The 12,888-nt window shown below is 43.0% G+C and overlaps 1 protein-coding gene across 1 annotated transcript in view; it reads right to left on the bottom strand.

Moving 5' to 3' along the window:
- fcgbp (Fc gamma binding protein) overlaps positions 1–12,888 on the bottom strand; it is a gene marked incomplete at both ends in the record, with an annotated part of 69,169 nt that overhangs the window by 46,199 nt on the left and 10,082 nt on the right. The window contains 7 exons of the mRNA XM_080427185.1: positions 1,128–1,390; positions 2,185–2,411; positions 4,497–4,554; positions 5,342–5,655; positions 8,050–8,383; positions 9,167–9,412; positions 12,190–12,560. Coding sequence (XP_080283311.1) covers positions 1,128–1,390; positions 2,185–2,411; positions 4,497–4,554; positions 5,342–5,655; positions 8,050–8,383; positions 9,167–9,412; positions 12,190–12,560 — 1,813 coding nt within the window. The remainder of the gene's footprint in view (positions 1–1,127; positions 1,391–2,184; positions 2,412–4,496; positions 4,555–5,341; positions 5,656–8,049; positions 8,384–9,166; positions 9,413–12,189; positions 12,561–12,888) is intronic.

Genomic DNA, 12,888 nt, shown 5'->3' with positions numbered 1-12,888 from the left:
TGGTTAAAGGAGCACTTCAACTATTTTCAACCATATCTTCATTATGATTGATCACTCTGTCTCTCAATGGTGGGGCGGCCATAGCTGAGTGGTTAGTGAGCCCGCCTGGGGAGCCAGAGGCCCTGGTGTCCCAGATACGACTCCAGGCCATAAAATGCAGAGGACAAATTTCACATATGTGCAAATGTACTGTGACAAGTAAATCCCCAAGGCGTGGGGCCTATATTACTATTATATTACTATTGGTGGTCTGTGGACAGTTCAGAAACATGCCTACCAGTGACATCATCGATGGGGATTCCAAGCAAATAGAAAATACAGCCTTTCTTTTCCTGGAACGTTAGCGGGCTGAAATAGAATCCATTGTTCTCGCATAAACCAAAAATATATATTTCACCAAGTTTGGAATCTTGTTTGAAATGACCACACCTGCCTACCTTCCTCTGAGACACAGAGTGAGATAGAAATGGTGCTTTTCTAGTGAGGATCAATTATTATGAATATAAGGTTGAAAATTGTGTGAAGTGCTCCTTTAACAAAACATCACACAAAAACATTGAATAACAAGTACTTTATTGAAGAGTTAGTGTTGAAGTGTCCTTGAACAAGACGCTGAACCCCTAATTGCTCCCGATGAGCAGGTTGGTGCCTTGCATGGTTTCCTCCTCCATCGGTGTGTGAATGTGTGTGTGTGTGTGTGTGTGTGTGTGTGTGTGTGTGTGTGTGTGTGTGTGTGTGTGTGTGTGTGTGTGTGTGTGTGTGTGTGTGTGTGTGTGTGTGTGTGTGTGTGTGTGTGTGTGTGAATGGGTGAATGTAATGCACAATCTATGTAAAGCGCTTTGGATAAAAGTGCTATGTAAATGCACCATTTACCATTTACTTTATTCACACCAGAACCTTTTCCGACATCCAAGATTTTGTTCATGTTGCTATTTAAATGTACTCAAATGAGTAGAGAAGTTAATTGCTGTATCCAAGCGGTTCTAGATATCTATCTTTTATGGGTCAAATATCCCTTTCTGGCAATACTGGAGTTCATAAAGACTGGGTGTCTTTATGGCTGTAGTGATATTTTACGCCTCCCTGACACGAGTAAGAAAAAAAAACAATATAAAACCCGTACGGACCTGATTCCGAAGTCCTTGGCGTCGACGGGCTTGGCGCCTCCCTTGGGAACCAGGTCGTCTTGTGCTTTCCCGTTGTAGTTTCCACACAGACCACACACGTGGTTCATGTATGTGCTGGGCAGCGTGACGAACACCGCGCTGTTCCAGTCGAAACGCACCTTCAGGCCGAAGGCCGCGGTGACCACGGCGAACCGGCCGCTCCTATGGACGGACACCTGACCGTCACTCAGGCTGACCGGCAGGTTGACCAGCTCTCCATCCACCTGTAGGAGAGAAGATACCACACTGTTTAAATACATTATATATCTGACCAGAGAAGATACCACGCTGTTTAAATACTTTATATATCTGACCAGCAGGTTGACCAGCTCTCCATCCAAAATATTTCAAAACATGTAAAAAAATGTTTTTAGCAGTAGTAGCTCAGAGCCTGATGAGCTAAAACCCTAATATCTCCCCTGGGTTATAAGGAATCACCTTTAGTCTAGTTAAGGTGTTGCCTTTGTACGCGGGAGACCCGGGTTCGATTCCCGGGTCTTACACGTGTTCTCACCATGATGAGACCTATGTGTGTCCTGGTTATGACGATGGACAGACCTATAGACTCACCATGATGAGACCTCTGTGAGTCCTGGTTATGACGATGGACAGGCCTATAGACTCACCATGATGAGACCTCTGTGAGTCCTGGTTATGACGATGGACAGACCTATAGACTCACCATGATGAGACCTCTGTGAGTCCTGGTTATGACGATGGACAGACCTATAGACTCACCATGATGAGACCTCTGTGAGTCCTGGTTATGACGATGGACAGACCTATAGACTCACCATGATGAGACCTCTGTGAGTCCTGGTTATGACGATGGACAGACCTATAGACTCACCATGATGAGACCTCTGTGTGTCTTGGTTATGAGGATGGACAGACCTATAGACTCACCATGATGAGACCTCTGTGAGTCCTGGTTATGACGATGGACAGGCCTATAGACTCACCATGATGAGACCTCTGTGAGTCCTGGTTATGACGATGGACAGACCTATAGACTCACCATGATGAGACCTCTGTGTGTCTTGGTTATGACGATGGACAGGCCGTAGACTCTGATCTCAACCAGCTTGGTGTAAGACACCACCTTGCTCCCCCGGTGGTCGTTCTGGACGATGACGTCGAACGGTGTGAGCTGGGGGTCCTTGGAGCACAGAGCAGCCAGCTGGTACACACACGTCCCCATGAAGTTGAACCTCCGGTGGTCAAACGTCACGTAGTGGGGGTCCCCTGGAAACGGTGGGATGTAAAATCAGATCAAAATGTTGTATGGTGCCTTTAGTCTACTCTGGTTTAGATTCTTGTAATGCCCTCTACTCCGGTCTCAGTAAAAGCTTGTTGCATCGCCTGCAATTTGGTCCAGAACGTGGCAACTATAGGCTCATCACTGGTACTTACTTTAACATTGATTTTAAGGTTTTACTTGAACTGTGAACTCATTGACTGCCACTGCCGAGTACACTGGTCAGTTGGCCCGAGGTCCACACTGGTCAGTGGCGGTGTGTGGCGTTTTCAATGGTTTACGCCAGAGGGCGCTGTTCGCCAACCTATGAGTGATCCTATAACTTCTGGATAACAGTAGACCCGGATATAATGTGATGACAACAAACCCAGCCCGGTCCCATCTAATGTTAAAGGATTTAACAGGATTTAGCTTTTTGACGAAAACAACTGCCCACAACTATGGAATGGATTGTCACAGCGACAAAACATTTTCTCTCCATTTCTACGAGACTCGGCTACGTCTTTTAAAGCGATCGGCGGGTGGATTTCTTCTATGATTTACCAAAGGTTAGTAAAAACTGGCATAGCTGGCAAGTGCAGCTATAGATGATGTTTAACTCTGGCAGTCAATGAGTTAAAGCTCTTCATGGTGAAGTCCTATGTGAGTCAGTGAGTTAAAGCTCTTCATGGTGAAGTCCTATGTGAGTCAGTGAGTTAAAGCTCTTCATGGTGAAGTCCTATGTGAGTCAGTGAGTTAAAGCTCTTCATGGTGAAGTCCTATGTGAGTCAGTGAGTTAAAGCTCTTCGTGATGAAGTCCTATGTGAGTCAGTGAGTTAAAGCTCTTCGTGGTGAAGTCCTATGTGAGACAGTGAGTTAAAGCTCTTCGTGGTGAAGTCCTATGTGAGTCAGTGAGTTAAAGCTCTTCATGGTGAAGTCCTATGTGAGTCAGTGAGTTAAAGCTCTTCATGGTGAAGTCCTATGTGAGTCAGTGAGTTAAAGCTCTTCATGGTGAAGTCCTATGTGAGTCAATGAGTTAAAGCTCTTCATGGTGAAGTCCTATGTGAGTCAGTGAGTTAAAGCTCTTCATGGTGAAGTCCTATGTGAGTCAATGAGTTAAAGCTCTTCATGGTGAAGTCCTATGTGAGTCAGTGAGTTAAAGCTCTTCATGGTGAAGTCCTATGTGAGTCAGTGAGTTAAAGCTCTTCATGGTGAAGTCCTATGTGAGTCAGTGAGTTAAAGCTCTTCATGGTGAAGCCCTATGTGAGTCAGTGAGTTAAAGCTCTTCATGGTGAAGTCCTATGTGAGTCAGTGAGTTAAAGCTCTTCATGGTGAAGTCCTATGTGAGTCAGTGAGTTAAAGCTCTTCGTGGTGAAGTCCTATGTGAGTCAGTGAGTTAAAGCTCTTCATGGTGAAGTCCTATGTGAGTCAGTGAGTTAAAGCTCTTCATGGTGAAGTCCTATGTGAGTCAGTGAGTTAAAGCTCTTCATGGTGAAGTCCTATGTGAGTCAGTGAGTTAAAGCTCTTCATGGTGAAGTCCTATGTGAGTCAGTGAGTTAAAGCTCTTCATGGTGAAGTCCTATGTGAGTCAGTGAGTTAAAGCTCTTCGTGGTGAAGTCCTATGTGAGTCAGTGAGTTAAAGCTCTTCATGGTGAAGTCCTATGTGAGTCAGTGAGTTAAAGCTCTTCATGGTGAAGTCCTATGTGAGTCAGTGAGTTAAAGCTCTTCATGGTGAAGCCCTATGTGAGTCAGTGAGTTAAAGCTCTTCATGGTGAAGTCCTATGTGAGTCAGTGAGTTAAAGCTCTTCATGGTGAAGTCCTATGTGAGTCAGTGAGTTAAAGCTCTTCGTGATGAAGTCCTATGTGAGTCAGTGAGTTAAAGCTCTTCGTGGTGAAGTCCTATGTGAGACAGTGAGTTAAAGCTCTTCGTGGTGAAGTCCTATGTGAGTCAGTGAGTTAAAGCTCTTCATGGTGAAGTCCTATGTGAGTCAGTGAGTTAAAGCTCTTCATGGTGAAGTCCTATGTGCCGGTCTGTAGCCTGAGCTCCTCTGACTCAGTCTTATCATAACGTTTATTATTTCCATCATCATTACCTGTGGCCTGGCAGGTGCTGTGAGACACAGGGTGACATCCTCTGATGCCGTCCACCACCTGCAAGAAGAGAAAGAAAACATACAATGGATACGGAAACATTTACAGATCGTCACTGTCAGGGTGGAGACCCTGTACAGTATGTCCTACAGTATGTATCTTCATATAATTGGTCCTCACTAAAATGGTACAATTTTTTTCTACTCAGTCTGTGTCTCATAGGAGGGCTGTGGACAGTTGAGAAACCTGTCTACCAGTGACATCATGGATGGGGAATCCAAGCTAATAGAAACTGCAGGCCTTTCTATTCCTTGAAAGTTGCAATGCAACAATAGAGGCCATTGTTCTGACGCTAATACAAATCTAGATAAAAAATGTGAAATCTTGTTGAAAAAAAAAAAACTTCCTATCGATGATGTCACTGGGTTTCTGGACTGTCCACAGCCCTCCTATGAGACACAGTCCGAGCAGAAAAAAATGATACCATTTTATCATGAGTATTAGTGAGGACCAATTATATGAAGATAGGTTGAAAATGGGTGACGTCGTCCTACTTTGCATTGTTTAAATATTTATAAAAACACACTGGACCACTTTACTTTTCACTTGAAAAAAAGCTAAGAAAATAGTGAAAATATGAGATTTACAAGCTGACACGCGTCACATTGTCAGATCAGCTATTTATATACTACTATACTTTTGTGTGACACTCTTATACGACGAAGCAGCGATTCATTTACAAAACGTTAAAATAAGGAGATATGGAGGTTCCCAACCCAAACATGGACAACATTGTATATGTTATACGTGTTGTGGAGAAGTGGAGAACGGGCTCTGTCCGCCATACCTGACACAGCTGTCCGTCTCGACAGCCCTCGTCGTGACATTCCACGCGGCGTGTTTCCGGCGCGCAGCGGCAGCGCCGCCTGCAGCCCCGGTCGGCCCACCAGGCGCCCCCGGCGGGGACGTAGCGGCCGTCGTGGGAGCAGCCGCAGCGCGCCGCCGCCACGCAGCGCTCGCCGCTCCACAGGAAGCCGGCGTCGCAGGCGCACGTCTCCACGCAGGGGGCGGGGCACTTGGACGGGGCGTCGGGGGCGTGGCATGTGGCCGGGCAGGCGCTGCCGCACGGCTCGTAGTGGCTGTGGGCGGGGCATCTGGCCGCTGGGAGGAGGAAGAGGAGGAAGAGGAGGACGGACATTTTTTAACCCATTTAGACCGGGAACGCATCTGTGTCATTTTTAGATTTCTTTGGGCTATTCAAAAATAGCAGATCTACAAGCTCATAGCGTGGCACCGAGTGCTGCGCTATGAGCTTGAAGATCTGCTATTTTTGGGAAAAATCTTGAAAATGTGTGCAAATCTATGAATATATATTCTACAAATGTCTTCTAAATCCTCACCGTTTAAAAAAATAAAAACGTATGTTGCTACAATCAGTGGTTCTCAAACTTTTTCATGTCAAGGACCACCAAAATTGTATGTATCTCACCGCGGACCCCATCTCAAAATGTTTTGTTCCAGGGACCCCCACAGAAGCAAAGATTTGAGTTCAAAATGTTCGCTTTCAAGGTGTATTGAAATAAAAAATATGTTTTTCACACTTTTAGAGCATATCCGTGGTCATCATATGGGCAGACCTAACAATAGACCTAACAATAGATGGCGGAATAATTGAAAAAAAAAAAAAATTGTGTATTTTTATATCAAAAGTCCCTAAAAAGCCAATCTTAATGACTTCCTGTAAAGGAAAACGTGCTGCGTGATGACATAACACAGCCTTCATGAATATAAATGAATCTTGATTACATGCACCTGTTTGATTCCCATAGCTGCAAGTTCTTCAAACACAGCTGATTTTAATTACAGAGCTACTCTGTTTTGAATCTCATTCAAGATGACATCCAGACGGTGTATTACTCATTTTAAACTTAATCTGCACACTAAAATATGTATCTGAAAACATTATAGGTTAGAAATAAGCCACGTAGTAGCACACCTGCTTCACTGGCCGTCTCTCTCTCACTTGTAAACAAACACTAGCCCTGTTGCACACGTGATTGAGATTCCAACGTCCCATAGCCTGAAGGGATGGGACCTTCTGATTGGTTGAGACCAGGTTGAGACGACGTTTCAGACTGAATCTTCAAAATAAAATGACCGAAAAAGTCACTGCACTGCATCTTTAAAAAATATATTCAAAGATTTACAAAAACTTTCATGATTATTCAAAAATAGCAGATCTACAAGTATATCTGCTATTTTTGAATCTGGATAAAGTGGTTACACAGATGCGTTCCCGGTTTGAATGGATGAATGACTTCCTGTCATTTTAAACTTAATCAGCACACTAAGATGTGTATGTGAAAACATTCTAGGTTAGAAATAAGCAACGTAGTACAGAACATGCTTAACACTGGCCCCTCTCTCTCTCTCTCTCTCTCTCTCTCTCTTAGCAAAAGAAATGCCATTTCACCAGGTCTTTAAGTTTGTATGGAAAATAAAACATTGATTTTGAAGTAAGGAGTAAGTAAGCAACCATCAATAATTGCCGTAGCGATTAAGGACCGACTAAATCGATCACCACTTAAGCCCTATTCTTTAAGATATTAGATCTGGCTTTTTCTGCCTTTATAGTAGTGGTGGAAAAAGTACTCAAATTCTTTACTTAAGTAAAAGTACCAATACTGCAATATAAAAATACTCTGTTACAAGTAAAAAGAGTAAAAGTACAAAATTATTGGCATCAAAATGTACTTAAAGTACCAAAAGTAAAAGTACTAAATATTTGAAAATAGCCGATCTACAAGCTCACAACGCGTCGCGATGCGACGCGTTGTGAGCTTGTAGATCTGCTATTTTCAAATAGCCTATGTATAAAATAGGGCTAAAGTGGTTAATGTATGTTTCATTATACCATAGTTTATATCTGAAAAGTAACTAGTAACTAAAGTTTTCAAATAATTGTAGTGGAGTAAAAGTACAATATTTGCCTCTGAGATGTAGTGGAGTAGAAGTAAAAGTATTGGCAATTGGAAATACTCAAGTAAAGTACAAATACCTCAAATTTGTACGTAAGTACAGTACTTAAGTAAATATACTTAGTTACTTTCCACCACTGAGTATACAGTAGTCTGACATGAAATGGGGAGAGAGAGAGATGGGGAGTGACACGCAACAAAGGTCGTCGGGATCGGGATTCAAACACCACACGCTGTCATTAGCAGTCTAGGTGCCCGGAGCACTACGCCAGCCGTCCGGGCCTTAAGCCCTATTTAAGCCCTATTTTTTTAACTTATTTTTTTTTTTGAAAAAACATGAAAACAGCTGATTTACAAGCAAATTGCGACATGCTGTGAGCTTTTACATTGTTTTTTTTTGCTATTATGAACATTTTTGGGAAGCTAGAGAACAAAACATATTTTCATATTCATAAGAAATATTTGCGCCCCTAAATTTCCCCTCAAAACTGATTATTATTATTATTAAAATCAATTTGTATTCATAGTACATTAACTGTTGCACCGCTACATGTGATTGGTTGATAAGACCACTTACGGCAGCGTGCGATCTCCCTCCAGCTGAACACCCGGATGCCGGCTCTCTGGCACGCTTCAGCGTACGACTCCAGCGCGCTGCACAGGAAGTGGCGCAGGCCGCCGCCCATGCACACGTCGTAGCGGCAGTTCTCCACGTAGGGCGCGGCGGGGATGACGCCGTGACACAGCCTGAACGGACCGTCCAGCTCCCGGCCGATGAGGCCGCAGAACCGCTCCCCCTCCCACCTCTTCACCCAGCTGTGCTCGCAGCGCTCGCACCCGCCGACGCAGTCGTCCCCGCAGAGGGCGCCCTTCACCAGCCCCGGGACCTTCCAACTGCTGCCGAACGCCACCTGTGATTTAGATTAGCGTGTTATTAGCATGTAGATAGCATGTTTTTAACATGCAGATAGCATGTTTAGCCGTATCAGATGCTAGGTTCATTGTTTACCTGGTATCATATTGTTTCTTTGAGGCACTTCATTGTTCTCTCTGTGCTCTACAATATGTGACTCTTCTTTACCTTGTTGTTTATTGACTAGAGTTCTGCTTGTTCTGATCTCACACTTGTAAAATCGCTCTGGATAAAGGTAGCTGCATATTCCAGCAGAATAGCCGACAATGGACTGACAAATGTAATTTCATACTTATGTGGCTCGCGCTCACGGCTCTCACTGTTGGTGGAGACTGGAGACTGGCCAAAGCAGTGTGTAGGCTGGACTACAGCCAGCAGCACTGCTGTGGAAGTGGAACAGATGGTACAATTAATACCTGGATGTCACGTTATGGAGGTTGTTCCTTTCTAGCGATAGTTTGTGTTTATGAATGGTCACTAGACAGATACTGCTGCTGTTGCTTTTTGCTTGCTCGTGCCAACAGAATGAATTTGAAGCTGGACTGAATGAATGCAGAGACAAGGTGGAACGGCGAATTAAGTTCGGGTAGTTATTTGCCTTGGAGGCACCAAAAAAACAGGCACATTTAGCTCAGTTCCCGCCCACCCGAACTTCTTTATGACGCCATAATGTAGTCTGGACTGAGCCGAACCAACCTTTTTCCGGCCGTCCTAGTGCAGCATGCAATGCAGAGCTTAAGAGCGTCTGATAAAGGCCTACATTTGTAATAGTAATTGTAACCTGGTTGGCGGCCTGGGAGCCCGAGGGCGTGGTGAAGTCGTCTCCGGGGTTTCCGTTGAAGTTCCCACACAGACCGCAGGTGTTGCCGGCGTAGCGGTGAGGAAGCTCCACCAGCAGCTGGTGCAGCCAGTCGTAGCGGACGGTCAGACCGAAGTCTGTCTGGATGACCACGGAGCGACCGCTCTGGAACACGATCACCTTGCCTCCCAGCAGGTCCATGGGAACGTACCACACGCTGTTATCAATCTGAAAACACACTTCTGTTACTTACTGTTACCTTTTATAACTCATTCTGTTACTTACTGTTACCTTTTATAACTCATTCTGTTACTTACTGTTACCTTTTATAACTCATTCTGTTACTTACTGTTACCTTTTATAACTAATTCTGTTACTTACTGTTACCTTTTATAACTCATTCTGTTACTTACTGTTACCTTTTATAACTCGTTCTGTTACTTACTGTTACCTTTTATAACTCATTCTGTTACTTACTGTTACCTTTTATAACTCATTCTGTTACTTACTATCATTGACTCAGTTCCACAGATAAATATTGTGAAAATAGCCGATCTACAAGCTCACAACGAGCTTGTAGATCGGCTATTTACACGATGTTCGCCTCTTTCTCAAGTGTAATTTGACAATTTGGTCAATTAGGTATTAAAAAGATCTTAAAGGTTGTAACTTTATAAAATGTACAGATACCCTGTATCCACTTATACTGCATGTTGGTTTGTTTACTGTTGAGTGAGAAAACTATGTTGCTCATTAAGATGATTTCCTGCCCTGTCATGAATCTAAATATAGGTCAGTTGGTCCATAGCGGGGGTGTTTACAGAGAATGATAATTAGTCCTATACTACAGTATAGGGCTAATTGTCATTCTCTGGAAATAATCCATAAATAACTTTGTTGACGGTCTGTAAAGCAGTGTTGATTTTGACAGCAAAAAGTCTTAGTCATATTCTTTTGAATAAAATTCCATTTAGTTTTAGTCATATTTTAGTCATCTGAAATGTTTTAGTTTTTGTCTAATTTTAGTCGACAAAATATTTTAAGATTATGGTCGACTAAATCTACAGTTGATTTAGTCGACTAAAATGTATGTTGGCGGTGCCTTGATGGCGTCATAATGGCTGATTTTACACTTGGCTGCATGCTGAAAATAGCAGATCTACAAGCTCACAACACGTCGCAGCGCGACACGTTGTGAGCTTGTAGATCTGCTATGTTCAGAGCGCAACACCCGAGCGTAACCAAACATAAAATGACTTGTCTTTTAGTTCTACTGGATCTCTTCTCCACTAGATCCCTCACTAACATTATAGTCTAGTTTTTATGTGTTGACGAAATTCTCAATATATTTTAGTTTTAGTTTTAGTCATCATAGCTTAGTTTTTATTTAGTTTTTATTTAGTTTTTATTTAGTTTCTATTTAGTTTTTGTCAGTGAAAAAAGGTAGTCGACAAACATTTTCCATCATAGTTTTAGTCGACGAAATCAACACTGTCTGTAAGGATTCAATCTAATCATTGTTTCTTAACTGTAAGAGCGGTGCTGAATTTATTTATGTTTCATCTTTCCAGAGATTACATTATCTTTGTGAAACACCTGCTAAATAAATATTGGACGTGCAAATAATTGTTTTCTTTTCATTACTTTTTCCCCAACGTAGTTGATCTAATCTTCCTCTGTTTGCAGTGTAAATACTATGGAGAGCTGAATACTCACCGGGTTCACAAGAACTCAAACATGGCCGACAATGGTTAGGTCAAAGTTCACAGGAACTCCAATAAGCTGACAATAGGTGAAAGTTTATATTGTGAATATTTCTACTGCCACCTTAAAGTCAGGTCAGGATCATACCAGGGCATAACACACACAGACACACACACACACACACACACACACACACACACACACACACACACACACACACACACACACACACACACACACACACACACACACACACACACACACACACACACACCTTCTGGGATTCAAACTTTTGGAAAATAAACTTATAGTTGTCTATTATGTTAGTCTTTCTACCAAGAGCTGTGTCAACCAGCCAGAGAATACAAACACATATATTTACTATTTTGGGCAAGTGTGTCAAAGTATCTTTCTTTCTTTCAATTTTTTTTTTTTTTGAAAAAATAACGAAAATAGCCAAACGACAATCTCTAGCAAAAATACCCGATGTACAAGCTCACAACGCATCACTTTGTGATGCGTTGTGAGCTTGTACATCGGCTATTTTCGCTAGTTGTCGTGTGAAGCTATTTTCGCTAGTTGTCGCAAAATAAAAATTTTTTTTTTTTCAAGAAAATTCGGGGGGCCCCTGAGGTTCGGGGCCCGTTTCAATTGAAACGGGTGAAACATAGGAAAGGCCGCCCCTGATTTTGATATCGGTTCCATAACCAATATAAAATTTTTAAGGCCAATACTGCAATACCGATATGATGACTGATTAATCGTGCATCCCTAGTCATTAGAGATTTTTGCGTTGGCTTTTAAAAAAATATCAGATATACAAGCTCAGTGCCGCGCTGCGAGCTTGTAGATCTGCAGTTTTTAAAAAAAAAATCTTGCAAATCTTTGAACGTATGAACGTCTTTTAAGCGAACATTTTTAACTCAAGTCTTTGCTTCTTGGGGTCCCTGGAGCAAAATATTTTTGAGATGGGGGCCGGCGGACAAATACATATTTGGAGATCCTTGTCTTGAAAAAAGTTTGAGCACCACCTCAGAAAACTGTTAGGATTTAGAAGACATTTTTAGAATTGGCCTCAGGTCTTAACCCATTGAGACCTGGGACGCATCTGTGTCATTTTAGATTTATTTGGCTATTCAAAAATAGCAGATCTACAAGCTCATAGCGCGGCACCGAGTGAGCTTGTAGATCTGCTATTTTTGAAAAATCTTTTTTTTTCATTTTTTTTCCAAAAACTGTTAGGATTTATATATTTTTGAAAGAATCGCCTCAGGTCTTTGGGTTAATGGGTTAATCCTCACCCTGACGCGTCCCGTCTCAGAGCGGACCACCATGATGGTGGTGTCGTAGACCTTGACGATCACCAGGCCCACGTAGGAGACCCTCAGGCTTCCCCGGTTCTCGTTCTGGGCCAGAACCTGGAAGGCCGGCAGGCCGTCCTCCTTCTCCGCGCTCCTGCAGTTCTTGGCGATGACGTAGGTGCAGGTCCCCATGAAGTTGAAGTGTCTGCCGTCGAAGGTGCGGTAGTGAGGGTCTCCCTGGGCCCAGCACACGCCCGGCTTCTCGTGGTCGCCGGGCGTCTGGTTGTGGACGCAGGACGGGTAGCCGTCCTTCATCTCACACCGCTGGTCAGCGCTGCACGACACCGTGCTGCAGGTTAGAGTAGCACCGCCTGGAGAAAATATACGTACGGTATATATATATGGGTCAGGTGTGTAGGTCCAAATCTGTTACTTTTCAGGAAATGTAAAAAAAAGGAAAAAGACCCCTGTGTTCCAATGGATCCAATGTTATTATTTACTCACAGGCTCTTGTTAATACTTTTCATTGGATCAATATCGTCACCTTGCTAAACTAATGCTAAAGTCATTTTTTGAGGAAATTTCTATTTTTGCCAAAGTCAGCTCTTCATGACACTGGTCACCTTCTGGTAAAATGACCTATCTCCTAATTGAAATGGATCATGCTGTTCCTTCCCCTTTTAGTTTAACCCTCTAAGA

The sequence above is a fragment of the Gymnoscopelus braueri genome (genome assembly GCF_963280865.1).
Source record: "Gymnoscopelus braueri genome assembly, chromosome: 4".
NCBI lineage: Eukaryota > Metazoa > Chordata > Actinopteri > Myctophiformes > Myctophidae > Gymnoscopelus > Gymnoscopelus braueri.
Note: the sequence above shows the minus strand (reverse complement) of the source record. Positions and strands in the feature narration are given on the sequence as shown.